This window comes from Lepisma saccharinum, chromosome 8 (assembly GCF_977018435.1).
Source record: "Lepisma saccharinum chromosome 8, izLepSacc3.1, whole genome shotgun sequence".
In the NCBI taxonomy this organism is placed as follows: Eukaryota; Metazoa; Arthropoda; class Insecta; order Zygentoma; family Lepismatidae; genus Lepisma; species Lepisma saccharinum.
Genome location: NC_139236.1, coordinates 49,004,393 through 49,032,332, shown reverse-complemented (window position 1 = coordinate 49,032,332; position 27,940 = coordinate 49,004,393). Strand labels below are relative to the sequence as shown.

General features: G+C 39.5%; 1 protein-coding gene across 1 annotated transcript in view; it reads right to left on the bottom strand.

Moving 5' to 3' along the window:
• LOC145990986 (sodium-dependent proline transporter-like) overlaps positions 1 to 26,869 on the bottom strand; it is an 80,840-nt gene extending 53,971 nt beyond the window's left edge. The window contains exon 1 of the mRNA XM_083126613.1: positions 26,494 to 26,869. Coding sequence (XP_082982739.1) covers positions 26,494 to 26,595 — 102 coding nt within the window. The 5' untranslated portion in view covers positions 26,596 to 26,869. The remainder of the gene's footprint in view (positions 1 to 26,493) is intronic.
• Between the last annotated feature and the right edge of the window lie 1,071 nt (positions 26,870 to 27,940).

The following is a 27,940-nucleotide window of genomic DNA, read 5'->3' as shown; positions in this document are numbered from 1 at the left end:
TAACCCCATTTTGGCTGGGGTTGAGGGATGTTTTACCTGTTGCTGGATTTAGATGCAGTCAGGAAATGTTTCGCATCGAGCGAGTTAAGGAGTTCCAACCCCGAAGTTTTCCTGTGGTTTCTCTTGGTCGCTTCAAGCTAATGCTGGTGTCGTACTTTTAATAATTAGCGCCAACGTTTCCTTCCATCTTGTCTCTTGGCATCCACCACATAAAATATTTGCTTGAATCCACTTTATGCTCAAAGAAACTAATCGGGATTGGACGCCTCAACAGGTAATAGTATCCAGGGCCTCTTGATTTGATTTGACTTTTGTTTTTAGCGTCACTTTTCTCATTTCTGCCACCTTTGTTGGCTAATCTCGATGATGATGATGAGCATGGACGTCCGTAGGATTCTTTCCAGGGAGAGGCAAGCAAGGTATTTTTTGCGGGGGGGGGGGGCAAACGAGGCACTTCTTTCTCCAAAATAATATTGTCCCCTCAAAAAACATAGCTGCAGTTAGAAGTTATCACGTTCCTACAACGCCCTTGCAATAATTAACATGTATCACTGTGACTGAAATGAAATTACAGTAAAACCTCGTAAATCCGGACTAATGGGGGATAAGTTGACCGGTTTAACTAAGTCCGGATTAACTGAAATAACCTAAAAGAACAGCAGAAAGTGCATTAAAACTCCGTTTATAGCAACAAAACACGTTTATTATGGTGTATTTAAAGGGCATAGGCCTAAATACACTATACAGTACGTTTGCGGGAAACAGAATTTCATCAGTGGCTGACTGACTTTTCTTTGGGAAGTTCTCTTGTTGACTTCTAGCCACATTTGAAACTTGCATTCTGCTTTCCCCCCTTTCTTTGGCCTTTTGCTTGTCCGGATTAAGCGAAGTCCGGCTTATCGGAGTCCGGATTAACGAGGTTTTACTGTATATGTGTGAAATATATACTTTTTGTTTGTTTTTCACTTTATTTTTCATGGGGCCTTGGCCACCTTCCGGACGTCCATGAGGATGGGTGATAACATGATAAAATTGATGAGGAGAGACTCACAAAGAGGCTCAGTTCGCCATACCAGGAGGCTCTGGCGTCGTGGCGTGCTGTGCTAACCATTCCGCTACGGAGGTCGGCTAGGACCTCTTGATTACAAGTCGATATAGGCATGGTCGAACAGGCCAATCAGACAGGTCATGAATTTTGAAACTCGTGGAACCTTATCATCATTCGATTAAGTGATGAACATGAAAACGTTAAGTTGTTTTTACACATTTCGTTCATGAAAAATACCTGTAATTTTGGTTGCCAAGTTTACGTTGTGTGACCTCTCACACAGAAATTGCACTTTTTGAGTCTAATACTCTCGGAACCATTTGTTCCTTCGATTAAGTGATTGGATATGAAAACGTCAAGTTCTGAGTTGATTCTCACACTCAATTCTTGAGCTCCTTTTGCTAGCGGACGGCCGGTTTCGAACGAAACCATATATATATATATGTCATGAAATATATGTCAATTATTAAATAATTAATTAATACCATTAATTAATTTATTTATTTATATATATTTATATTTATAAACATGTATAAACAAATTATTTTGCTACATTTTATAAACTAGCAAATTGATTTCTTCAAGGACTGGTTCAAAATGTCAAGAAATTAGAAGATAGATGAAATGTTTTTAATAAGTGTTAAATTGTAAGATAATTAAATTTTCATACTTTTATTGTCTTGTTTTTATAATGGTGTGATTTTAGCGCCCAGGACGAGAATGATTTTCACACCCCCTGCACCGAATTTACACCCCCTACCTAGATGTATCTGGCATACTTCAACATTGTAGAAATCCGATGAAAAGAAAACTTAGCATTCATGAAATGTGGCTAATAAAAGGACAGTCGGTTGTGCATCTCACACTATCTTCATACAAGCAGAGTGTGTTATTGTTCACATTTGCAAAATCGATTGAAAATTAAAGTTAACTAGGTGGAGGGACAAAATATGAGGAACTTTAAGAAGACATTAGTCTCCTATTAAATTAACATGTAACTGCTATGTTTTATTCCCGACGAAAGGAGGTGAGAAATGGAGGAGAAATGACAGGTCGGTCTAATTTCTATGTTCCAGGGGCCAAGGGTGACAATGACAACCACCTTCGCAGCTACGGCTCCATTTCTTACTAGTCCAATTTGATATAATTTTAAAATCTTATCTATGACTGTAGAAGTACGTTTTTACCCCATGCTGTTACCAGCCCTAGAGAGAGAGAGAGAGAGAGAGAGAGAGAGAGAGAGAGAGAGAGAGGAGAGAGAGAGAGAGAGAGAGAGAGAGAGAGAGAGAGAGAGAGAGAGAGAGAGAGAGAGAGAGAGAGAGAGAGAGAGAGAGAGAGAGAGAGAGAGAGAGAGAGAGAGAGAGAGAGAGAGAGAGAGAGAGAGAGAGAGAGATAGAGATGTATGCAACTTTCGCACACAGGCTGACATCATTCTTTGTTATTCTTTGTATATGTTTATGATGTTATTCTTAGTAAAGTATGTTTGAAGTCCGAACTAATTGCTTATCTTTGTTGTTAAATTTTAATGGGGGGAGAATTTAATAGAACAAGATCGTTGGTGGGAAGGTTCCCTTTCGCCATGGGAATTCGTACCCTGAATGTGACCACCAATGCTATGGAATTATCCTTATAATGAAGAACATGTCTGAATAAGGGACATTTTCTCATCAAGACTGCAGTTAGAAATAAGTAAATATGGCGAACTGTCCCGACCAAACTTTAACATTTAGTAGCTTCGCATAAATGGTTATAAAACTACAATTACTAAAATAGTAGACTGCAGACTTCTCGAGTCTGTCTCTCTCCAGAGACAACCCATTCATTTATACAAGAAGAAAATCTAAATTCTTGCAAATTCTTTAAACTTATCCATGTTATTTTTGTATGCTTGCATCAAAATATTGCATGGCTCGAGGGGGACGAATCCACTTGCCCCCGTCCCCCCTTGGGTACGGGCCTGTTTCTTCATTCGCTTGGTCTACTGGGGCGGCCATAAGAACGCGCCGAATGACATTTTTTCTTTTTCTTGTTCCTTTAACACTAATTATTGGGAGGCACAATGTACAAATTTCACCTCCGCTAAAAGCGCTGTCATCCGAAGAAAACAAAACCGATTTAATCTCTACACCACAATTTGAACATCGCGGCAAGTTTGAAAAGCGCGCGCTTGAAGTTCCCGCCGGGAGAGGTGTACATCGCGGCAAGTTTGAAAAGCGCGCGCTTGAAGTTCCCGCCGGGAGAGGTGTTTATGCGGGAGAGGCTCCCTTCTTCTAAAGATCTAAAGGTTGGAATACTAAATATAACAGTCTACCACCTATTCCTTGTGAAAATGTAAGGAAAAATCGTTGTACCCGATATTTCGGGTGCATCGAGAAGATGATTTTTCCAAGGATATAATAATAATTGCGTAACAAGAATACGTTTATCATTATTGGTATGCTATAAAAGTTATTTGATAATGATTATTTCTAATATTGAGTGCGGCCTGAACCGCGACCTACAAAAAATTCTGGCGTCCGGCATTGGCACCACTAATATATTTTTATTTTAGTGTCGCGTTATAATTACTATGGACGACTTGCAAGGTATTGAATTTAAACATCGAAAGTCCATCATTCCATAATAAATAGGCTTCTCTGAAGTTCGATATAAAATAATTTTATTTTATGGTGATGTAATAGTAGTTCTTATATTTGCAATCAAAATGTCAAAACGAACTTCTATCTATGGATGGACTCACACTTTTACTTTGCTTCAATCTGCACGCATATAAGAAATCGCCGTGCAGATCCTTTTTTATTCTTTTGCCGTTTCCGCTTCCTGCTCGCGCTATTTGCAACACGAGCTACTCAGCTGCTCGCGATATCGACCCAGTGTGACGTCATGGAAAATTTCACCCTCTCCGACTAGCGGCTCCCAGGTGGTGGGAAACTTAGAACAAGGGACGGGCGCTGCGGATATTTTAGTAGCAATCAAATTTCGACATTCTTTCAGGCAAAGAGAACAGATGTTATTCCTGTTGTTTGTTTAAAGTATACAATTTAAATAAAAATGAATACTTCTTGCACGTTCAATAATTATATAATTTTCAGCATTTTTTAAACTTATTATTACACACCAGCAGAGGCATTACAATAAAATTAATAAGGAAGTTGGCCACGACGCTGAGAGGGCAGGTGTGTGGGCAAGAGGGGGTTGGTGGGGATCATAACCCCCTTTGGCCCAGTATTCCTTAAAAAAAAAAGACACGCAGGAAAGATGGCAAAATGAGGGATGACTAGTTAAAAAGTATACGTAACCCCCGATCGACTAGTCTGTGCAGCGACCCCAACACCCTTCTTAAAAAGTTTCACAAAAGCCAAATTGATGGTCATTTTGGCACCAAATTTAATTTTACACACCCTCCAAAGCCTACCTTACACTCCCTCGAAGGCAAAATTGTTGCTGAACATCTGAGTTGACCCACTTAACAAGAAGTTATTTAGGGGTGTATTAAATGTGACTGTCTTCTCTCCCCAATAAATATTCCCACTTCCTCTGCCGCTTCACTAATTATGTTGATCACATCGTCACTGGCAAGCAACAAGTTTACAGGAAAGGGGCAAAGGGAACCAGTTGCCCCTAATATTTTCACTTAGAAACTCAGTGTAAATTGATTTTTTTGCAGTTAGTAAACAGTATTATGCTTTTTAAAAAAAGGTGAAGCATTTTTTAAACCGATGAAATGTCCCGGCAACAAGGAAGGAAAAGGGGGGGGATTTATGACAAGTGAAGGTGCCACACTTGAACGAACTTAATTTTCATCAAGACTTTTGTGCCCTAACCTTCTAATCAGAGCGTATGAGTATGTGTATGTAGAATATAGTATTCTTGAACTTCTCCAGAATTGTCAGAGATTGAAAATGTGTGGAGCCCAACCTCCACATCCCTCTATATACCTCGATGACACACCTTTACCTATATTGAGTAAACACGATGCACGTGCTTTAAACAAATAAAACAAAATTCGGCATGTGTTTTTATAACTGACATTATTAATCAATACTAAGAAAAATGTTATGTCACTTCATCAAAACGCCAAACGTTTGCAAATTCGGCAGTTTCCGATATTGAAAAGAATCCTGTCATTTACTCAGTACCTTGCACACGGTATTACCACGAATAAATGTATGTAGTTGAAGTCCTGATTCGACCACCAGTTCGGTATCCTTGACTTGGCTCGCGATTAAGCCGACCAGACGCGAATCTGGTTTCGAGCCAGCACCTGTTTTTATCAGAAGCGCTGTTGCCACTTCTACCTGCAGTGTCTAGACATCCAACACGAATTTTCGACAACGTTACACTCCCAAAGTCTCCACTTTTTTTTTGGTGTGTGTGTGTGTGTGTGATGGTGTGTGATGGTGTGTGTGTGTGTGTGTGTGTGTATATATATATATAATATATATATATATATATATATATATATATATATATATATATAAAGTACCGGGTGTCCTAGAAGTCTTTCTCTGATTACAAACTTTATTCATATCCGCTATATGCAAGGTAGAGATGTGAAAGTGGTGCCAAAATGTTGGAAAACTAACCAAGTTTTTTTTTGTTGCATGTTTGAGTAACGTGTCTGTAGTGTAGCAGTGTCAGTGCCAAAACCGGAAATGTTCACAAATCAGGAAAAAGCTCAGCATGTCCTCTGGTATCACGAGACCCAATCACCAATAGCAGTGGAGAGGAACTTTCAAATGTACAGAATTATTTCGTCTAGAATATCTGCCATCAATAAGTTGGTATTTAAAAAATGGAATTTATCTTCATTCCCAAATCCTGTCAAGTCCAAGAAACATTGTATGGAAAGATGCCACCCGATGTCAAGAGCATTAATTCCGGATTCTTTGGCACTGACACTGCTACACTACAGCCACATTACTGAAACCTGCGACAAGTAAACTTGGTTAGTTTTCCAACATTTTGGCACCACTTTCACATCTCTACATTGCATATAGCGGATATGAATAAAGTTTGTAATCAGGGGAAGACTTCTGGGACACCCGGTACCATATAATAGCGCAACACAATCTCTAAAGAAACTGAATTGGCAACATCTCATTTACTCCACATGGACTTGACAAGTACTCTGAGTTCCTAAAACGGACGCTATTGATGGGAAAGGTTTGAGGGGAGTATGCACTGGGCTCCACGTAGGCTTGACTCGGAACTCTCTTTGAATTAAAGTGGTGTTCGAATCAGGACTTCAACTTTACAATAAGTGTTTTTAACAAACTTTTATTTCTCTTTAGGCGTCCTGGTCGACCGCCACTCACTCCATTAGCTATGGCAATGATCGTTTGTCAATCTTACTGTACCGAAGAACAATTGTCAAATGGTTTGTTCCTCCTAACGGGATTATTGAGCAACCTTGAAATGTTGCTTCACGCGGCTTCAAACAATCGATAAACGCGAGTTGATAGAATGAAATTAAAGATTCCACGGCGCTGTAAGAAGACAATGTCAAAGGCAGCAGGTATTTCATTTTTATGATGTCTTTATTGGCATGGCATGCAACCGGTCTCTTTACACAGAATCGACATGTCTTGATAGATATATTTATTTTAACGTTTCGAAGACACTTCGTATATTGTTGGTGTAAAGCTCTCTGTCTCTCTATCCCTTCATTTCTCTTTCCTCTGTGTTCTCTTTTTCTTATTTTTCTTTCCCTTCTCTGTGTTTACCGCTTTTCCTTCCCTACTTGTGTATTTACCTCTTTTACCCTTTCTTTCTCTTCTTCTCTTATATTTCCCTCCCACCTATATTTTCTATTCTATCTACTACTGTCTATCTATCTTCCGCTCTCCCTCTCTGTCTTTGTCTCCATTTCTATCTTCCTACTTCCCTTTATTTATTTTCCAATTAGCTTATCTTTCCCTCTTCCTTTACCCTTTTCTGTTTATCTACATATTTCCTCTTCTACTTGTGTCCATCTCCTTTACTCGGTTTTCTCCACTTAGTAGCAGGTTCAGGAAGCCACTAGCCTAGGGGCCGCAAGTCCGGGGAGGGAGGGGGGCACAAAAATGAGACGCTGAAGGGTCGGAAGTGACAAAGGCCATCGACCATTAAAATTCCTTAATTTTGTGATAGCAAAATAAAACAACATGCCAAGTCCTTTTACTTGCTCATTTCATGATAGATGTTAGAAGGAAGGAACTTATTGCGTTTAAATAACTTCTTATATCATAACATTTGAATTGTATTGATGTTTTAAGTGCACTTTATGCACAGATAGGCTAATCGGGACTGGGACCTACAGATAAGGTATCGAACCCGGGACCCCTTGATTACATGGCGACGAGGTTACCACTACGCCATCGGAGATTATATCATAATACTACTTTCAGAGAGCGTGCCCGGAAGTGACAGGTAAAGAAACTATCGCACGGAAGTATCATGCGGGCAACGTGCTTCAAGGATACAAAGTCCTCTTTGACTTTCTGTAGTGACCCCGCTTTGCAATCAACGTACCCCGCCAGATGGAGGCACATTGCGCAGTGTTTCGTATCTCACTTGAAAATGTTCCGATTAGACTGCCCTAGAGTGAAATACACAACTTTTGGTGCCAAATTACATTCGTTTATGTTTATCGAGCAATTATATCCGTGGATTTATTTTGTGCTTCACCCATACCATAACCGATTATATACCGATGAATGATCTGTTATTTCAAATTATAACAGTCCTCAAGACTATGTACACTCGCCTCGCTGAGTAGGACCGCAATTCGCTTCTTTATACAGCACTTTCGTCCAGTGTCGGTGTATACCGCAGAGAAATAGAATACTCTTTGGTGTAATTGCACCTTGCTTTTGCTGTATATAGAAGTGAATTTCAGCAATACACTCACCTCACTTAGTACTACGGCAGTTCGTTTTTTAATACTGCATATTTGTAGAAGATACAATTGAACATATAAGTGTACTATCAATATACGCGGTATAAAACGCAACTTATTACTAACTTCGTTGACCCTGTACAGTAGGAGAAATTTTACGTTGCTAGAGTCTTCCAAAAAAACAAAAAAATGAAATTCCTACATCTTAGCACCCTAACACGCCAAGCTTCTTCCGACGGGATCCCTATTTCTGAGGAGCGGCTTCTCGCTCCGCACTCATCTTATTGGGTACGAAACGCTTGCAACAATTGATACTGGCCTCCTCAAGGGTCTCTTTTAACTAGCTTGTAAACAGTGTCAGCGAGTTTGGAGAGGAGAGAGGAAAGCGTGTCATGTAGGATCATATATATTGTGTGAGGAAACAGAAAGGATTAAAGTGGCGAAATATGATTATAAACTGGATATTGCAAAATCCTTACCAGACCAGGGGGTCTCATTGGTTATCAGGTGGGGGAGGCTTTGTAATCCAAGTACATTTTAAAAAAGTTTAGCAGTATTAAATGAAGGAAAATTATGTGTGGGAGGAGGAGGGTGTCATAGCGGCTGTTCATGTTCTGTGAATTTATCCTTCATCAAGCAGTAGGAATATACACTACATACACATTTTTAACCGTGGATTCAAGATACTCACTAGTTTGTTATTCTTGACCCTTAAAAATTGATACTACGGAGTCGGCTCCAGTAATTGATATCATGGATGAGCACATAGAGGGGGAACTGTTCCCTGTTTAACAGCCCTGTGGCCGACTGGTTAACACATCGCGCTGCGACGCCAAGGGTCCCGGGTTCGAATCCCGGTCGGGTATGGTTGTTTGTGAATGTCCATTTTCATCCATTTCATCATTTCATCACTCATCCCCATCTTCGCAAATTAGCCAAGAGGCACAAAACGCGAAGTAAAATAAACTAAATCAATCAATCAATCAACCTGTTTAACAGCATATAACTAAAGGATATTGTATGCAGGAAGCTGCAATAACAAGAGCGTTCAAACCCACCGATCTCTGTATACGAGAAGCGCTACTCAATTCTCAAGCGCGCCTATTGTTTCTTATGGTGGCCCCATGGCCTGTTGCAGCCATGGTGACGGCCCTGCTGGTCAATCTCAAAATATTTAAGATAACGCACACGCGACACACCCAATAGAGCAATAACCAAATGGCAACTGAAATATTTACTTCCCATCCTATATCTGACTGCTTACGTAAACCTAAGCCTTTCACACAAAAAGAAGTAGACGCAGTTCAGTTGACAAGAACATATCATTCGTATTTCTTTCGAGTCTACTGTTGGTCTTCTTTGATCAGTTTTGGCTCAAAAAGTAAATATTTTTCTCTTTCTCATCATTGACGATCTTCATTTCTTTAAGCTAGCCAATAGTTTGATGATGCAATCCACTCAATATAGCTTCTTTCATTTTTTTTTAAACATGGATGGCGTGACGTCAGAGTTCTAATATTGTGGGGCCACCTGGACCTGTTCTTAATTTGTGCGCTTAGTGCTATACCAAGTTTCTTTTACCCTTTGAAAGCATATTTATAACCGAGTTACTAGTTTAAATACGAGAGCAAATGTGTCGGATTTATAGGGAGGTGACAGGGGGGCGATAGCTCCCTTCGATACATCCAAGAAAGGTGATCATTTACCTTGAGATCTAAACTTAAAAGAGAGTTGGTGATTTCCTCCTTTCCGTCTAAACGTAAAGTTGGTAGAGCAGGATACGGCTACGGCTGAACGTAGCCCGCCAAAATAAAATAATTATTATACTGTCAGCAAGACTGTTATTGTGTGACGTATTTATTGTCTCGTTCAAAATACACTAACAGCACTAAAACAGAACAGAATTGGGAAGGATATATTAATAATCCTGAGTTCGGGACTGAAAAAAATCTTCATTTAGGGCGGCACTTGCCCCCCCTGAGATATCTGGAATAAGTCATGAAATTCGAATGGTGAATGTAGCGACATTACAAATAATATTCTTTCTGCGATTTACAGGTTGTCAGTTACAGCAGTTAACTACCAGTGCCATGTCCAACAAAACGAGAGAGAACGTTTTCACAAGAGACATTAGAATCATATTGTCTGCCGTAACTAGTGGTGTGCGGGACGAAAGATTTTTGGTCGGAACGGGATTGGGAAAGAAATATTAAAAATCCTGACGTTCGGGACTGAAAAAATTATCCATTTTCCGACCAGGTCGGGAAATTTCTTGATGCGGTGAAAATATCGAATTGTATGTACATGCTATTTCCCCTTCAAGTGATTGTTTTCGCACTTCTGGAACAAAAACTGTTAATTTCAAGAAATTTCAGTCACTTATAGTGCAGAAAATATGAAGAATTACCTGTTTTTAATTTGGAATTTCTACGCTGTTCGGAATTAAGAAAAGTAGGGAAATCATGTACCGAAATCTGAATATGACCTTAATAATTCACTCCCCATCATTTTGAATTATTACTTTCTTTTTACGACACGTAAAAACTTCCCTTAGAGGTACCATGAAGGACAGTAGATTAAGTGGTCTGTGTTTGATATCTGTGCATTGTGAAACAGTACAAAAAGACAAGAAATGTTCATCGTGGTGCTGCTGGAAAGGAAACAACGTGAATCCAGTTTCTATCTAAATAGCAGACTCGAGTCGGAGCTTGTAAACAACGCCAAAGTATTTTCAATTCAATTTGAATTTTATGCTTTGTAAGGTAGTAGTAGTAGTAGTAATAATAATATTATTAAATTTCTATGACCGAAGGGCAAGACATGAAATTTTACTCTGCTCCCCCCCCCGGAAAAAATCTTCCGGGCGCCTTTGACCCTAGAAGATAAAAGATTTCTTACATCAATGGATTGGTTATTGTTTTTAATATGGAGTTTGTTATGAATGTTTAGGGGCATTTTTGGGTCGAGGAATAAGTAGTTAAAGATTATGTTGTGCTTGTTATTTTGAAGTATAATGTGCGTGTCTTTGGATACACAAGAGGTTGCTGAAATACCTTGTTAACCGGCGTAAAAGAAAAATGTCATCAATCGATTCGACCTTAACGTCACCAGAAAAATAGTGGACATGGAAGTGGTTGGGGGAGGAAATAGTTTGTTAAAGAGCACTAAATTTAATAATACGCTCCTCACAAAAAGTTTGGAATATTGTTATATTATGCATTAGGTGATAGGCGCAGCCTTAGAATCAGGCCCGTACCCAGGATTTTTTTGAGAGAGGGGCCAGATTCGTGTTTATATATATATACATACATACTTACATACATACATAAAGTGGCGGCTATTTTGGGGGGACTTGGGGGCAGTTGACTCCGTACTATGGTCTCTCAATGCTTTTCTACCAAGAGAAAATAACTGTCCTTGCCCCCCTCCCCTCCCCCAGTTTTGGCTCCCAATCACCGATACTGGTCAGAAGTATTCGGAGAGTTCTGACTTTCGCAAATTTAAAGACTTTTCAGATTTACTTTATTTTTTGTACCAGAACCATTGAACAGCCACGATAAAAATGTTTAGAAAATAATATAGCCTATTTATAAACTAAATTATACCCAGTAACAATTATTATTACAATATAGAATTCTAAATGCGAATTAACCCATACCCCGCTACAAAGGATCGTAGCGGGCTATGGTTAACCAAAAATAAAGGAGAGAGAGAGAGAGAGAGAGAGAGAGAGAGAGAGAGAGAGAGAGAGAGAGAGAGAGAGAGAGAGAGATAAGTTTGAGTTTTTGTTTTAGGTCCACTTTTATGCACAGGTAGACTAATTGGGACTGGACCTACAGTTTAAAGTGGGATACGAACCACTATGTGCCTCCACCAGGTCTGGGTAGACAAGGCTTAGCATTAAGAGGCCATAGTGCAGCAGCAAAAGTGGAAATAGTTGGGGGAGGGGGGCATTTTCCCACCATGTCCTTCCAATCCCCGCCACTGCTGGTAGCCTTGCATCAGTGGCTACAAAACTAAACGTACCCATTATCGGAGACTGCCTCTCTACACAACAAACACAGTCATTTACGCAAGGACAAGATTGAAATTTTTACAAGTTTGAAAAATCGTCGATGTTATTTTCGTACCTTTTTATAGGTTCACATTTAAAAAGCTCATGGCTCGAGGGGGGTGACATGGCCCCCATGGCCCCTCCCCTGGGTACGGACCTGTTTAGAATGCAACAACACATGGTATCTGTCTGTCTGCTGGACGTTCTTGTGTTTTCGCTGACATATGCCACTGTGCCTATCACCTATTGTCTAATAAAACAATATTTCAAATTGTTGTGCATTCCAAATTGTGAGGAGTGTATATCACTGATTATCGCACATGTAATGCTAATTTGAAGTGCTAAGTTGTTTCCCTTGTCTGTTGGAGAAATGGTAAGGAGACGTTCCCCCGTCTCTGGGATAGTCACTGACAATTGGAAAGTTACCAGCACGGTCCAAAGAGCCAAGTTTGTTCGCGGGTGTATTGTTTTCCTTATGCAAAGTTGCCAAGGGAAATCCCTGCCTTGACCTTCTGTCACACTGCCCGTTATCTCACTTGCGCTATTGCCAGGATGGAAAATTGGAAACAAATCCGTATGTGGCTGGTAGTGATGTGACAACCACACGCGTGTGCAAAACTTTAACACGTGCTTTCCACATTTGGTGCGAGCGGTCCCGGGTTCGATTCCCGGTGGGAGCCCCAGCATCGCGAGGAAAATTTGGGAGCTACTTGAAAACTAGAAGTAGCGGGGTCCCATCAAGGCCGGCGCTAGTAATTTTGCCTCCCTGGTCGGTGGCGGCAGATGCCGCTCCCTTTCGAACGCCCCCCGTCATTACGCAGCAAAGGGAAATTGAAAATCAAAATATTCTTAAGTGAAACATCAAACTATAAAATAAATAATGAGACTTGTTACGCTATTTCGCTCGACTAATTTTATATTATTCTTATATTTTATGAAAACTCTCTGTCTCTCTCAAATGTATCTTAAATGTAACCAGTATTACGAAAGAAATGAAGGCTTGATTTCATATGTTTACCGTTGTAGGTCTGTGATATATGATTCGATTTTTAAAATAATTACATGTAATATTCTCATGTAAGGATCTCCCGCGTGGGTGATCATAGGTCTGAATTCTTTCCTGCGTTGTCCCCGCATAAAGCGGCTATGGTGTTCACCCAGCCTCAAATTAATGGTTACCTGGGGGCAACCCTTGGAGGTAAATGCGGCCGGAGAGTGGTGCTGATCACATCACCTCCAAAATGGCCGAGATCGAGAATGTGTATGGCCTACCCCCACATCCATAAATGTGCCTCATGACATGGTGCTACATGCATATTTGCATGCAATATTCATTTTCGTATAATGCTATCTTGCATAAAATGGGAACAAGCGTGTTTCAGACTTGATTGACGAAAGATAGTATTTTTATTAGTCGTAATTTCCCCAAAAAAACTTTGTTCGCCACTTGCCACGGTTACCGACAAAGTTAATAAATTCGAAGTTCTGCACCACATTAGGTGCAAAATCATGACCTTTTATTAATTTTAAGGACTCCTTTGGTGTAATTGTTTTATTATAGTCGAAAACACTTTTAGTTCATCTTTTAATTCAGTAGCCTTCATGTGTTAACATTCCGGCAAGTTCTCTACACTTTTCAAACAAAAGATCAGATGGCATGTCTTTATGCTTACTAATATACTCGTAAAATCAATTGAAAAATTCACTATTATGTTTAAGGTGCTCAAATTTTTTCTCTTAGAGCTAAAATAATCGTGTAGGACCTGGTAATAAAAATCAACATTGTATTGTTTTTGTGGATCTTCAACAGTTTCATCATACTGAAACTGCTTCTTCTTTCGATTTCGGCCCTGTACAGTGTTGCCTATCTTTAGATAATCAATATTTAAATGCAATGCCATTCTTTCTCATCAACTGGGACTCACAGGTCGCCGTCCCCCGACGCCTCCATGAGTAGAGGGAGGCTGCCAAGTGGCGTCTAAGAAACTTTCAAATTTTTCATCACTCTTGCTTTTTTCAAAGCGCTGATATGTTTGCAAGAAATCATCTAACAGCATCTAACACATCATAGATTAATGTTTTGAAGACATTTGCTCATTACATTACGAGGAGTAAAAAGTCATACCAGATAACTAGTGAGCAAAGGAATGTAAAGCCACACAACTGGTTTGCAATACACTGAGCCTCATGTGCGACCATTTGGACAGTTTCATTGCCGCCAATTATTTGAAGGAGCGCATCATAGACCTCTCCCACTTGATATCTCAACGAAGTTAAGGCATCGAATCTGCTTTCCCACTTTGTGGCACTCAGTGGTTTTAAAGTGAGACTACTGATATGTTCCTTAAAAACGGTAATATATATTATCTTCCAAGTTATATAATATAATATTATAACTTTCAAGTTTTTAATAGTCTTGTTTTTTCCTTCTCTTCAAAATTTTGCCGCACTGAAAAATTGCCGCTCTGGGCAGTGGCACGGTCCCCCCACCCCCTTCCGCCGGTCCTGGGTCCCATCTAGAAAGCCAAAAAACAGCGGTGATGGAATTCGATGCGCAGGCCAATTTTAATCGATTTCTCAAAATCTTTACACGTGTAAAATGTACACTTTGTATGTTCTGGTAAATTTCAAGGTTGTTCAAAATGCGAAATATAAATAATGAAATCCCTATTTACAATTTTTTATAACACTGAGGACATTGAAAGGAAAATGTTCATGGCTTACTTCAAGGTTACATCATACAGTAACAAGGTTTACTGTTGTGAAAAGCTGTAACGTTTTCAAAAGATTTTTTACAAACTAAATTTATTGTTGATGTTCTATTGTTCATTGTCTTGAGCGCTGAGTTGTTACGCGTTGTTGGAGAAATGTTATCGAAGCCCAAGAACATAAAGCTTCTTACACGTTGACTTCGAAATGCCATTAAAATAGTGCAAGGGCAATTGAATGTTCGGTTAGTGCGCTATACGAGTAAGCGAAGACAACATAAATTACGTCATGTGCTTTATTGCAAACAGAGATGCATTATGAGCAGTAAAATAATAATAGTCTTATCAAAATGACTGTCACAACTTTCCATCATGATAATGTATGGAACTCCGTGGCTTTTTTTGTATGTGTGCAATGTGATCGTATACAAAGCTTCCTGTGAAAACAAAATACTGCCAGTTTACACGTCAGAACACAAACTTCCGTTGTGTTTCAATACGAAACGGCAAAGTGGAAGAACGTCATAGACGTGAAACATGCCATTCAAGGGCACCCATTTCCCTCTCTGCCAAAGATCTCACGTTGCGACATTGTCATGCAAATCGCACAATTCTAAGTATTAGCTTTTAGATGATGTGCTAATGCTAGGCACACAAACACGTACGTTACACAGAAAAAGAACACGTGCGCGAGAGAAAAAAGTTAAAGAACCAAGTCTGTGCTTTTATGAAAAGAACAGAGCAACGTATTTACAATAACATTATTATAATCCTATTTATTATAAGTAATTTTCAAAAACAGCAGATTATATCATCATTTTCCTACATTTAACAAAGATAATAACGGTGATTTTTTTTGGCTTGAAAGCATTTAGTAAAGTTTTTAAAACAAATTAACTCTCTGGCAATTCTAAATCCTAAGGTTTATTGCCTCTGCAATATTTGTCTTCCACCTGTCCCTATCCTGACAAGATCAACGAATCCTTTTATGTAATGTATAAATTTAAAAACAAGCATAGTATCTAAGTAAAAATTAACATTTACAGAGAACGTTAATGTCATGACGGAGCACTAGATGAAAATTTGCTTTCTGTTATAATCAAAATTACAATTGCTTGAGACATGCCTGGAATTCACATCTACCAGATTAAATTTGAAGGATATGTAAATAATTATGCTGCAACGTATTCTCATTTTTATAACGAAATATTCGTCAGGTTAAAAATAGACTACAGTTACTCGAAATTTTTATGTTATTTATTTTCTGTACTTCCTTCCCTAAATATGGGGATTTCAGCAGTAAAATAAAAAAACAAAAAAACAAGCAACATACTTGTGAGCCGTATGGTTTCTTTTATTTCCACCCAACTTACGTGAGGATAGGATTCGATCGAAATGAACCAGTTTTGCATCGATACTACGAAAATTAATGAATAATAATAATAATAATAATAATAATAATAATAAAAATAAAGAACTTCAACTTCCATCAGCAGAAATAACAAACTTTTATGTTATCTTATGAATATTGCATTTTCTCTATATTACGTCTAACGTCTGCGGCGTGATACGATTATTACATTTCTACCTTCGTAGAATCTTATCTCGAAATAAACTAGATAATGAATGTGTGACGTTATATCCCTATTGTACATCGTCTTTTATTTTTAATATAATAATGTAATAATGGTTATTGTTGTTAATAATAATAACATTGCGAATATTATGACCATTATTAGTAATACATTATTGTTGCTTGATTAATTGAGTTGGTGATTTGAGTCCACTCTATGCACAGCAAGGCTAATCGGGACTGAACCTACAGTTTAAAGTGGGATCCGAACTACTATGTGCCTCCACTGGGTATCGCACATTGGACCCCTTGACTACAAGGCGACGACGCTACCCTTGCACCATCGGGAGGCCTTTATTATTATTATTATTGTTATATGTGAGAGAGACTGTCAGCTTGCATGGATTCCTTGCGAAATGTATTTTTGGATACGTTTCTGCCCATTTTGAAGATGTTTCTTTCATGTCCTTCAAGTTTTCATTTCCTTAAAGAAATAGCACGTAATTTCTCACCCCAATGAGGAAGGGGGAAAAATATCAGCATGTAGAGATATAGCAAGGTCACTTTTAACTTCATGACCAGGAAAATTACACGTGATTGTGATCTTGCGTGTTGGTGGCGCAACTGTGATTGTAATTTCTTTCCTGTCACGATAGTTTCGCGGACATGCAGGAATTCAATAATGGGACTTAATGGCCTTTGGAAAAGTACTGGAGCTATAAGGGATATCAGTTGGATGGAAAAAGGCAAGATAAGGAATGTTTTGAATGAGGAGGAAAACTAAATGCATACATAGTCATACACTTAGTTTATGCGGTACTTTGGTATTATACGGACTACCGAATGTACAAAAAGCAAACTTGTCCAATCTCTTGTTTTCCCTATTACTGATTACTGTGACACTGTTTACTCGGACGTTAATCACGAGCAAGCTAAACGTCTACAGCGAATCCAGAACGCCTGTGTCCGCTTCGTTTTCGACATAAAATATTCCGAACATTTGACACCGTATTATGCGAAGGTCGAGTGGCTGAAATTAAGTGATAAACTGATTTAGCATAACCTTGTCCTACTGTACGAAGCCCTAGAAATAAAAGATCCAAAATACCTTTCCAGGCGGTTTCAATATCTTTCGGACTTTCACTCCCGCAACACCAGATCACGTGTAAAATCTCTGTTATCCATCCCTATACACAGATCTAACATCTACGTCAATTCGTTTATCGTTACTCTGCAGGACACTGGAACAAACTGCGCCCCGAAATCCAAGCCTCCTCCTCAGTTGTAACATTCAAAAGGCAATTAAAATTATACATGCTAAACAACTGGACCTAGCTTAAATTCCCAGAAAGAAATGCGTTATACATTTAGCTCACGAAATATGTTTTGTATGTATGTATTTGTATGTGAATGTGTGTGTGTGTGTGTGTCCATGTAGAAACTGTATTGCTTTTATTTTTAATTTCTTCTAAGATACATTTTTTCATTGTGTTAGTAAAAAATAATGAACGATGTACGTAATTAATGGTTAATCCATGGCTTGACTGCTCGTATTCAAACTGTATTGCTTTCTTTATTTTCATTTTACTTTCATTACTTTATTTTTAATTTATTATTTTATTTTTCATTTATCTTTTTAAATTTTTTAATTGTATACAATTAACTGTAAAGAAAAAATGATCCCTGTAATTAATGGTTAAGTGGAAGAGAAGGCATTAATGCCTTAACATCGCCATGTAAACAAAGTCGTAAATAAATAAATAAATCGTACTCCGCCAAATACGATTCCACTTATGGAACCTAACCTAACCTACCTCATTTGTCTACGTTCAATTATATTCCCCTCGCAAACATGAGTCATACGGTTAGGTTTGGTTAGGTTCCATAAGTGGGAATCGTATTTGGCGGAATACGATTTGGAGGTAGTCCGTATAATACTAAAGTACCGTATATACTTTGTTACATATTTGCATGATAAAGTGAATAATTATCTAACCTAGAGAAAACCGCTAATGTCATTTACCATTGTAGGGCCTCCCCGATGGCGCAGTGGTAGCGTCGTCGCCTTGTAATCAAGTGGTCCTGGGCTCGATACCCGGTGGAAGCACATGGTGGTTCGGATACCACTTTAAACTGTAGGTCCAGTCCCGATTAGCCTTACTGTTCATAAAGTGGACTTAAAACACCAACTCAATCAAATCATTTACCATTGTATGTTTGTCCAAGGACACAACACGAATGTCATTCATTTATGGTAATTCACTTTTAACTATGTAGGTCCAGTTCCGATTAGTCTCTGTGAGTATATGCCAAACATTACTAATGCATTGTACAGTCACTGACACTAATGGGTTGTATTGAGCCCATTGACTTTCAGTAGTTTTTACAACTAGGGTTGTTAAAGTTCCAGGAACCCATAAATTCTAATGGGTTCTATTGGGTTCTGTAACAGGACCGGAAACTTTTATCTCGCACAATTTAAATTCGGTCAAATTTGCGTATTGTTTCATTTCATAACGGAACTTTGACCCTATTTGAACTTATCCGAGAAAAGGTTCCTGGACCGTATTTAAATTCATCCGGAAAAATGGTTCCTGGACCGAATTGAAATACTTTAAACATAAAAAGGTCCTTTATGGTCTAGAACTCATTTACACTTGTTGATTTTCTCTCCCGGGCGGGAATTGAATTTATTCCTAATTCCTGGACTTGTAACAACCCATAAGTGACCATGACTGTATCGCGTGGACATTGCTACATTGCATGTGGGGAGTATGGGCTATATGTTAGTTTCCGGGCCCAAGGCACTTGTATCAACTTTAGCTATATATTTTTGTTTTCAAATTTTGATCGTTTGATCCAAGGAAAACTAAAAAAGTAACTGGTATGAATGGTTTTAAGCAATACATCTTATGTGCAACCTTCCTCCAAATGCAATTTTCGTTTTCCGGAAGACATCACTAGGGATCGAGACGAGAACGAGAGCAAACCCTTAGATACTTGACGAGACCGAGACAGGCCTATGTAAAATTGGGACGAAACCAAGACCTATGTTAGAGAATTTTGGAGTTCTTCAGTAATAACAAACGCACATCTACCTGCTTATACATAGAAAAGTCATATACATTTTCATAGTAATTTCAGTCAGCCCTTTAGTGGCAGTAGTGGCGATTGTAGGCCAAAACTAAAAGGGGGGGCAAGGACAGTTTACTTTCTCACGGTAGACAAGGCTTAGCATTACGAGGCCATACCGCGGGGGCGGAGGGGGGGGGAGAGAAGTAGCAAAAAGTGGAAGAGCAAAATATTGATTAATATTAGTGCGTAAGTATTCAATTCTAAATGGGTGCATCAATTTACCAAGATTTTTACTTTAAAATATTCAAGATTCACATAAGAATATTAAATTACATGTTAACGTTATCACAAAATTCAGTTTTTCACACAAAACTATTGCAAAATGAAAAGAAACTTCGAATTTTGCATAATTTCGAAGATAATGAGACTCCGCGAAAGTGTCACGTGACATTCTTGTGGACCTCGTGAAAGACCAAAAAAACCGGAAAGGTTACCATCCGGTATCGGTAAATATATTCCAATACTTTCCGATACATCGCCATCGGTATCGGCTTAGACCCTATATTATTATAAATATAAAGTTCCCTTTTTCGATGGCTCGTAGCACTGAAACGAGGCGCCAAAGAAATGTTAAGATGCTTGCTTTAATGACCTCCACATACTTGGAAAGTTCGTACATTTTACATTTATTCTCTCTCTCTCTCTCTCTCTCTCTCTCCGTACCTCCCAAGCTCGGGATAAGAGAGAATGTAATAACAAGAAATAAATTATTATATTGCATTATCACATTAGTTACACACTCGCTCCTGCAGTCTATATTGAGCAAATCTTGACACTCTTCATGGAACAGAAAAATTACGCATACTTCAGCAAGATAGTGCTCCTGCTCACACTGCAAGACAAACGACGGCCTATTTTGGAGATACAGTTTCCAGATCGGCTCATCTCTAAAGAAATATGACCTCCGCGGTCACCTAAGTGTATGTGACTATGTAATATAAAATTTCAATACTCGAGCTACTGTCGAGTCTCATTCTGATACCATCCATAAGCAGTAGGTCAAAGACACCTCGAAGGTTTGGAAATGGTATTTGTCGATAGCAAATATTACAAGAGAAGATATCCCTTTCCCTTAAGCTAAGCAAGCTATTTCTTCTTGGCTATCTTTCTTGTTCCTCTTCAGCCAGAAGGTAGGTTGCTTTCGAAGAAATTCCCTTGAGGATAGCAAGAAAAATCACTCTTCAGTAAAGAAATTCCCTCGAGTTACGATATTCTAGTATTTTTCCCCCATAAGCAGCACCATTCTGGAGTAAATAGTTGGCATCGACATTCCCAAGTTATCTAGGGAGAGATATACTCTTAATTTTCATTACGTGTAAACAGTGGGGTGTCCAATGGTGTAGGGCTTGGTGCATGAGCGTATTTATACAGAAAGATGGGTGGGGTTCAAGTTACTGCAACCCAAGGATAGCACAGTTTCAATCTTTAAAATTTAGTTGTTATAATTTATTTAGTATAAATACAAAATTTAAATATCACCAATATGTTTTTTTTTCTCCAAAACAATTTTGCTATAAATATATTAGCATGATATGGGCTTACATTAATTGTTTTTATATTTAACTTTATGAGTTAGGGTTTTATTTTTAAAATCAACTTTATTGTACGTCTGTATGTTTGTTAATATTATTTTTCAAACTTTTGCAAGCAATTAATTTTTTTTAAAACAATTTTGAGATGTTATTTGATTACACAATTATAGTGCAATTGTTTTTAGCAAAACAATACGAGGGGGGTGGACCCGTTATAACGGTCATGGGGTTGGTGGATTGTGGGTTATAACCACCTTTGGCGCAGCTTTCCTATATAATAGAACTTCAAATACAGGAAAGGAAGGCAGAGTGTAGGATTGACTATTAAAATAAAAATAAGATATAACCCCGCCCCCTTACGAAAATCACGGGTACGCCAGTGGAACCTCAGAGACTCGTTAGAGCAGATTAGGTAAAGTTAAACAGAACGAAGTTTCCAGGATGCACTGTGTGGAAGGAAGAGGGGCAAAAAAATCCCTCGAATCATCGCTGAGTTGGAAACCCTGATTAAGTGCAAGTGGGTTGCAGACCGACGGAGCTGGAGGGGAGGAAGGAGCGATGCATTCCGGTCATAGGAAATTTCCGTTGACGGGTATGTGCTACCTGAGGATCGATGCGATCTCTGCGGTAACCCGATTCTTCATTCTCGTTTTTTGTTCTTTAGAAATCCCTAGAAAAAGTGGATGAAATGAAGAGATGAAATAATCACTTGTGAAATGTATCGATAAAATTATGTCTTTGTAAGCTTCCGTTTAGTTCAGTGTACCAGAACGGTGGTTTTGATTTTTTTTTTACTCTGTAAACCCTTTATGTCCTGGAAAAAAATATCACGTTTCCATACAACTACAGAGAACCATACTGATAAATGCTATTTTACCCGTCAAGAATTGAGCTCGGTCTTACAATCAATCGTTAATTTTTTGGAAGTTTTTGTTATTTTTAACATTCCTTAGAACATCAGTTTTGTTATATTTCTAGACCTGAAACGTTTCTTCGAAGGACCTTTAGCCTTCTAAATTATGCAATGACCACATAAAACCGCCGACCTCCGTGGCAGAGTGGTTAGTACAGCGCGCTACGATGCCAGGGTCCCGGCTTCGAATCCCTGCGTGGGTTTTCCTTGTGAGTGTCCCTTAATGAATTGTATCATACCATCACACATCCTCATCTTCGCAATTGGCCAAAAGTGGCAGAAAAGCGAAGTAAAATAAACCAAACCCATCGATCACATCAGATACAAACTAGCGCCTTAATCGCGTGGGATTTCGTTCAGGAAAGTTGAAATGGTCGAAATCGCACAAACTGCATTCATCTCCTAATATGATTAGGTCAATGAAATAGTGAAGACTTCCTGGTACCCACCCGAGAGGAAAGAATCAGAATTCAGGTTCTGCGGGGAAGAGTGTTCTTAGAAAGGCCAAGACGATCATGGAGAAACAATGTTGAGATGGATGGGTCTTTACTGTTTGATTGCTGTTGCCTTAGATGGGGATAGAAGGTAAGCTCGTGATGCCGTGGATATGAACTATTGATTTTGAAAGATCCCGTTCTGTTCCATACAAGTTATCTCTACTTGACACCTCAAGGAATCGCGCCTTACGCAGGGTTCCTCAAGGCCTGCTTGCAACTGGTCACGTGACCCTTACATTGCACGATCCGAAGGTAAACACTTGCACTTGGAGGTCCTTGCACTGTGTAGAGTCACAGAGTCAAAGTGTCAGTCACCGGGTTAACATTGCAGAGAGAAGAAAAACATGATCACGAAGTGCACCTGCCGCTCTGGCTCCTGGATTTGATCGATTGATTTGTTGTTTTAATGCACAGAAAGGCTAATCGGGACTGGACCTACAGTTTATAGTGTGATCCTAACCACTGTGCCATGTACCTCCACCCGGGATCCCTTGATTAGAAGGCGATGACGTTAATACTACGTCATTGGGAAGGTCTCTGTCTCCTGGAGTTAAGGGTGGAAGAGGGAACGGAAATGAAACAGTTGGATGTTGTTTGTCCCATCAACAATATCATCAAGGCTGAGTGGTAAGCACAGCACGCTACCATGCCAGAGGTTCAGGGTTGGAATTCCAGCAAGGGCATGGGTGTCTTTTGTGAGTGGCCCTTCATCAATTTTATCATATCATTCATCCTTATCTCCGAGAATAGCCAAAAGTGACAGAAAATCGAAGTCATATGAAGCAACTAAATTGGGCAATATCATCAGTTCATCTTCATCGTTACGATTAAAATTCAAGAAGTAGGAGAGAGAGAGATTGATTGATTGAATTGCTTTATTTTACTTCGGTTTTGTGCCACTTTTGGCTAATTTGCGAAGAAGGGGATGAGTGATGACATGATGAAATCGATGAATTGACACTCACAAACATCCATGCCCAGGCCGGGATTCGAACCCGGGACCCCTGGCGTCCTAGGACGATGTGCTAACCACTCCGCCACGGAGGCCGGCGAGAGATAGAGAGGTAAGAGAGAGAGAGAGAGAGAGAGAGAGAGAGAGAGAGAGAGAGAGAGAGAAGTAGGAACGCAAAAAGAGATTCTAAAACTAAGAAAAGAAGATCGAAAGGAAAAAGATACAAGAAAACGAATGACAGATAAATAGAAGTAGTTAACCTTTCCTTACACCCCCTCACTGGCATACGCAGAAGGAGCTGATGGCGCTACAGCACCTCCGAAATTTTGAGAAAATCATCAGTTTCAAATAAAATCAGTGATGAACTTGGGAAAAACAGAGTGGTAAATGCAAAGTCCCCTTAAAATAAGAGTAGATAGTTTTAAATATATGAAATATCTTATTGTGGACACAATTTTCCCTACAAAACCAACTATGTAGTGTCCACATTTACAATTCCAGCCTCTCCCGAAAAAAATTACTGCGTACGCCAGTCTCCCCCTCCCCTTTTGCACAACACCTTAACTCGTCTTCTCTAAGTGGTTTGTGAGCATAATGAATCAGTGTTGCAACACTGCATTTCACAACCCCAAATAGATTCCAAGACGCAGTTGCATTGTTGAGCAAGTGAAACAAGCAAACTTTTAGGATTTGACGTCAATTGCTCTACTCATTACAAAGCCACGAGCCTCGACTGTTAATTAAGTAACAGTCATTCTTGAAATGGCACTTTAAACAACCCCCCGTTACTCAATTGACCAATGGGTTCAAAGTGAAGAAAAAGATGAGATTGGCAAGTCTAATTTGGTCATTAGGGGTGTAGAGGTGAACCTTTTCGGATGGCACTCCACGTCAACTTCTCTTCCAGGCACTGCACCCTGGAGCAACATTCACGCAGGCTATTGAGACTGTCGCCAACTCCTCGCCAGGGTTAACAAAGGTACCCCTTCGATTTACAAGATCTGCCCTGTATTGGACTGTTATGGACATATTCAATGAAACTGCCGTATCTCGGCTTGGATATTTTTATTGCACTGATGGGTGCAAATGACCGAAGCGCTGACGCACCAACCGACTATCAATCTTGATACCGAGAAGCAGTGTCGTAAGAACGTTTTTGATTGTGGAGGAGATGACACTGCGGAACGGAGAAAGAGAAGAGGCAAAGAGAGGAAGGAAGAAAATACGGGAAGGAGGGACAGTGAAAGAAAAAGGAAAGGGAGAGAGGAAGAAAAACGAAGGAAAGGGAGAGTGAGTAAGTGAGATAAAGGGGGAATGAAAGGAATGTGTGTGTCTGTGTGTGTGTGTGTGTGTGTGTGTGTGAGAGAGAGAGAGAGAGAGAGAGAGAGAGAGAATGAAATGAAAATTTGTGTGGAGACAGACAGAAAGAGAGAAAATTAAGATAAAATGAGAGAGAGAGAGAGAGAGAGAGAGAGAATGAAGAAAAATAAGAGAGAGAGAGAATGAAAGGAAAATGAGAGAGACAGAATGAAGAGAAAATGAGAGAGAATAAACGGAAAATGAGGAAGAAAAAGAATGAAGACAGAGAGAGAGAAAGAGAAATGAAAGTGTGTGTGAGAAAGAATGGAGGGAAAACGAAAAAGAGATGGGATAAAGAGAAATAGACAATATTGAGCAAAAGCCGCCTCTGATTTTTGTTAAGCTCATCGAATTTGTATGCCCAGTAACAAAATATGTTCCCCCCTTTTTTAAATATAGGAAAGAAAACTTGATATTCTATTGATATACATAACTTCGGAATTAATGAAGTTAGAACATACGTTGTGGCTTCGTTCGACATTTCCACAAATTCACCATTCTTTAATCAAATTTGCTTATTTTCATTACGTTGTAATTTTTATTACAGTGTAGTAACCGTGGTAATAATACTTATTGTTTCTACTATTCAATGGCTTGACCCTCCTGCAAAAATTTCTGCCGACTCCCATGAGTGGACAAAGCATAGCCTGAAACCCGTTTAGCCCAAGAGTTACGCGCGCCAATTGTTATGCTGTTCACGGACTTTGTAGTTACTCTAATTGTTGCTAAATGCTGAGAACTGGTTTTTAAAAGGAGATAATGATACCTAAGGCAAGGCAGCTTGTTACAAAGACACGTAAAGCTTGCGAATGTGTGACGTGTTAGGCCAACAGAAGTGTTTAATTTCACATCAGATACCACAACATGCGAGTGATAACAATTGCAGCTCAACATTGTACAGGGTGTTCCAAAATATACATGATCTTTTCCAACAGAACCTGTTTCCTGAAGATATACTTACAAGGTTTTGCAGAAAAATACGTAGGATGCAAAAGAAAAAAAAAAATAAAATTAGTCGTGGAAAATTTGCAGAGTAGTACTTGTACATCCCACTGTACACGGAAAGGACACACCCTTAGTTTTCACTGTTAAAATCAAGGCAATCAATGTTTGAAGTGCACGTGATTGCATAACATTGAAGGATATATATATAAATTCTTAGCAAACTATGATGAGAACGGTGTTTAGGAGTTTTATGTTAGCTACAAAATTTCGCGTCGAGTGTAAATAATGAGTTGGTCCAGGGAAATAACAAGATGCCGTTGACGCTTATTCAATCTCTCTCTTTCTTTCTTATCTCCTTTCTTAACTTCCATTTCTTTCCTTTCTCTCTCTCTCTCTCTCACTCTCTCTTTTTTTTTAAGGAATATTGGGCCAAATGAGGGTTATGACCACCACCAACCCCCCCCTTTGGTATTCCATTGGCTTCTTTATACAGTATTTATGTCCACTGTGCAGTTCCACCGATATTATTCGATTTTTTAAGTAGAAGTTTCTATTACTTAATGTAGGCTAATTAGCAGATTATGGGGAGGCAGTTGCTCCCCCAACTTTTTGCCACTTTTGCCCCCGGCATCTGTGGGGGGCAGTTGCTCCCCCCGCATTTTGACGCTTTCGCCCCCGCACTATGCTAAACCTTATCTACCAAGGGGAAGTAAACTGTCCTTGCCCCCTACTTTTGGCACCTTACCCCTCTAGTTTTGGAATCCAATCGCCGCCACTGATAATTCGTGTTTAATTCTTCTTCTTGAAAGTGAAAATGTTTCTAATTAATTTTGCAAAACGTTAAAATGAGTGAATCAAAATTATGCTGCATAAATGAAATATGGTAATTGTACTTACAATGAAAGCGGGTCTTTCCACATCCAAAGGAGAGCAGTCCTTCAGATCGCTGATTCGGCTTAGCACCGAGTAGCCAAGAGTACCCTGTCGCGGCGGTTTCATGTTGCAAACTGGACAGGCTGGTCGACCTACTGCGAAACCTCTTTTTCACTTCTTTTTTTTCTTTCCTTTGCGCGCTAGCTTCCAGGTAGGAAATTTTCCACCCGCTCAAAGTTCCCGGTTCTCTTCTCGCCGGCTCGCAAGAGTTAACACCGCTGCTTCCCTCTTCCAGGTTTTGACCGTCGCGCGGAATTGTGTGTTCGTCGCCCGACCTTGGCTTGACTGTTAGGGTAGGACTTGGTTCGCTCCTGGTCTATGCGAAGACTGCGCGTCATGTGGCCCGCCCTCACGCAAACCTATGGTCGAGCGCCGAGTTGAATCAGCATGCGCGAGTGCATCGATTTCCAGACGCACATGCCTCGTGTGACGTAATGCGTCTTCGCGCTCTTAAACTTTTTCGAGGAGCGAACGCACGTTCTTAGAATCGAAAGGCAATCGCATGATGATTATGGAAACAGGTCCTGAGCTAGAATTGATATCGAGGGGTTCTCACGGATTATCAGGGGGGGCTTTGTAAACCAAGTCCATTTTTAAAAAAATATTAAATTAAAGTAAATTATGTGTGTGTGTGGGGGGGGGCGCTCTTTCATTTATAAATATCATATACTACACAAATACTACATTTTTCTACATCTTTTAAAACATCTCTTGAAGTGTTAATTGACTGATACTGAAATTATCCCTTACACACCCCATACTACGTATTTTAGATGATACAGATATGTATATCACACACAAAAAACGCACAATATTTAATCACAGTGCCCACAGTATATTCCACCCCCGGCCGAAGCAATTAAACTCCCCTTCCTTTCCAAAACTTGGGAGCTGTTTTTGACCTTTGACGCAGATGCGGAGGGAACTTGCATGATGACATCAAAGTCACAGATACCTGTCTAATCGGGAGGTTGCAACAGGGACAGTGAAGGTACAGATAAAGATGCTCCCCTATGAAAGAACATTCTGAAGTCTAGAGAATATTCTAAATACTTGCAGCTACTTCTTCTCATAAACAAAATGAGCGAATGTACGTAATACTTGTAGATACTGTTCATATTCTGTGGATTTATCCTTGAAGTTGTGAGTTCTCTACATTTTCACTCTTCACTGCAAACAAATTATGCAAAATAGTTTACCTAATGTAAAGGGGGGCTGATGGCAGTGCCGGGGGGGGGCTGACGGCAGTTCCAAGGAGAGCTGAGCACCCCCCCCCCTGCCTGGCTACGGGCCTGTATAGAGAGACAGATAAATTCAGAGACAGAGAGAAAGATAGGGGGAGATAGGCAAGTTCACAGAGAGAGAAAGAGAGAGCAATTCAGAGAGGAAAGGTGGGAGAGAAAGAGAGATG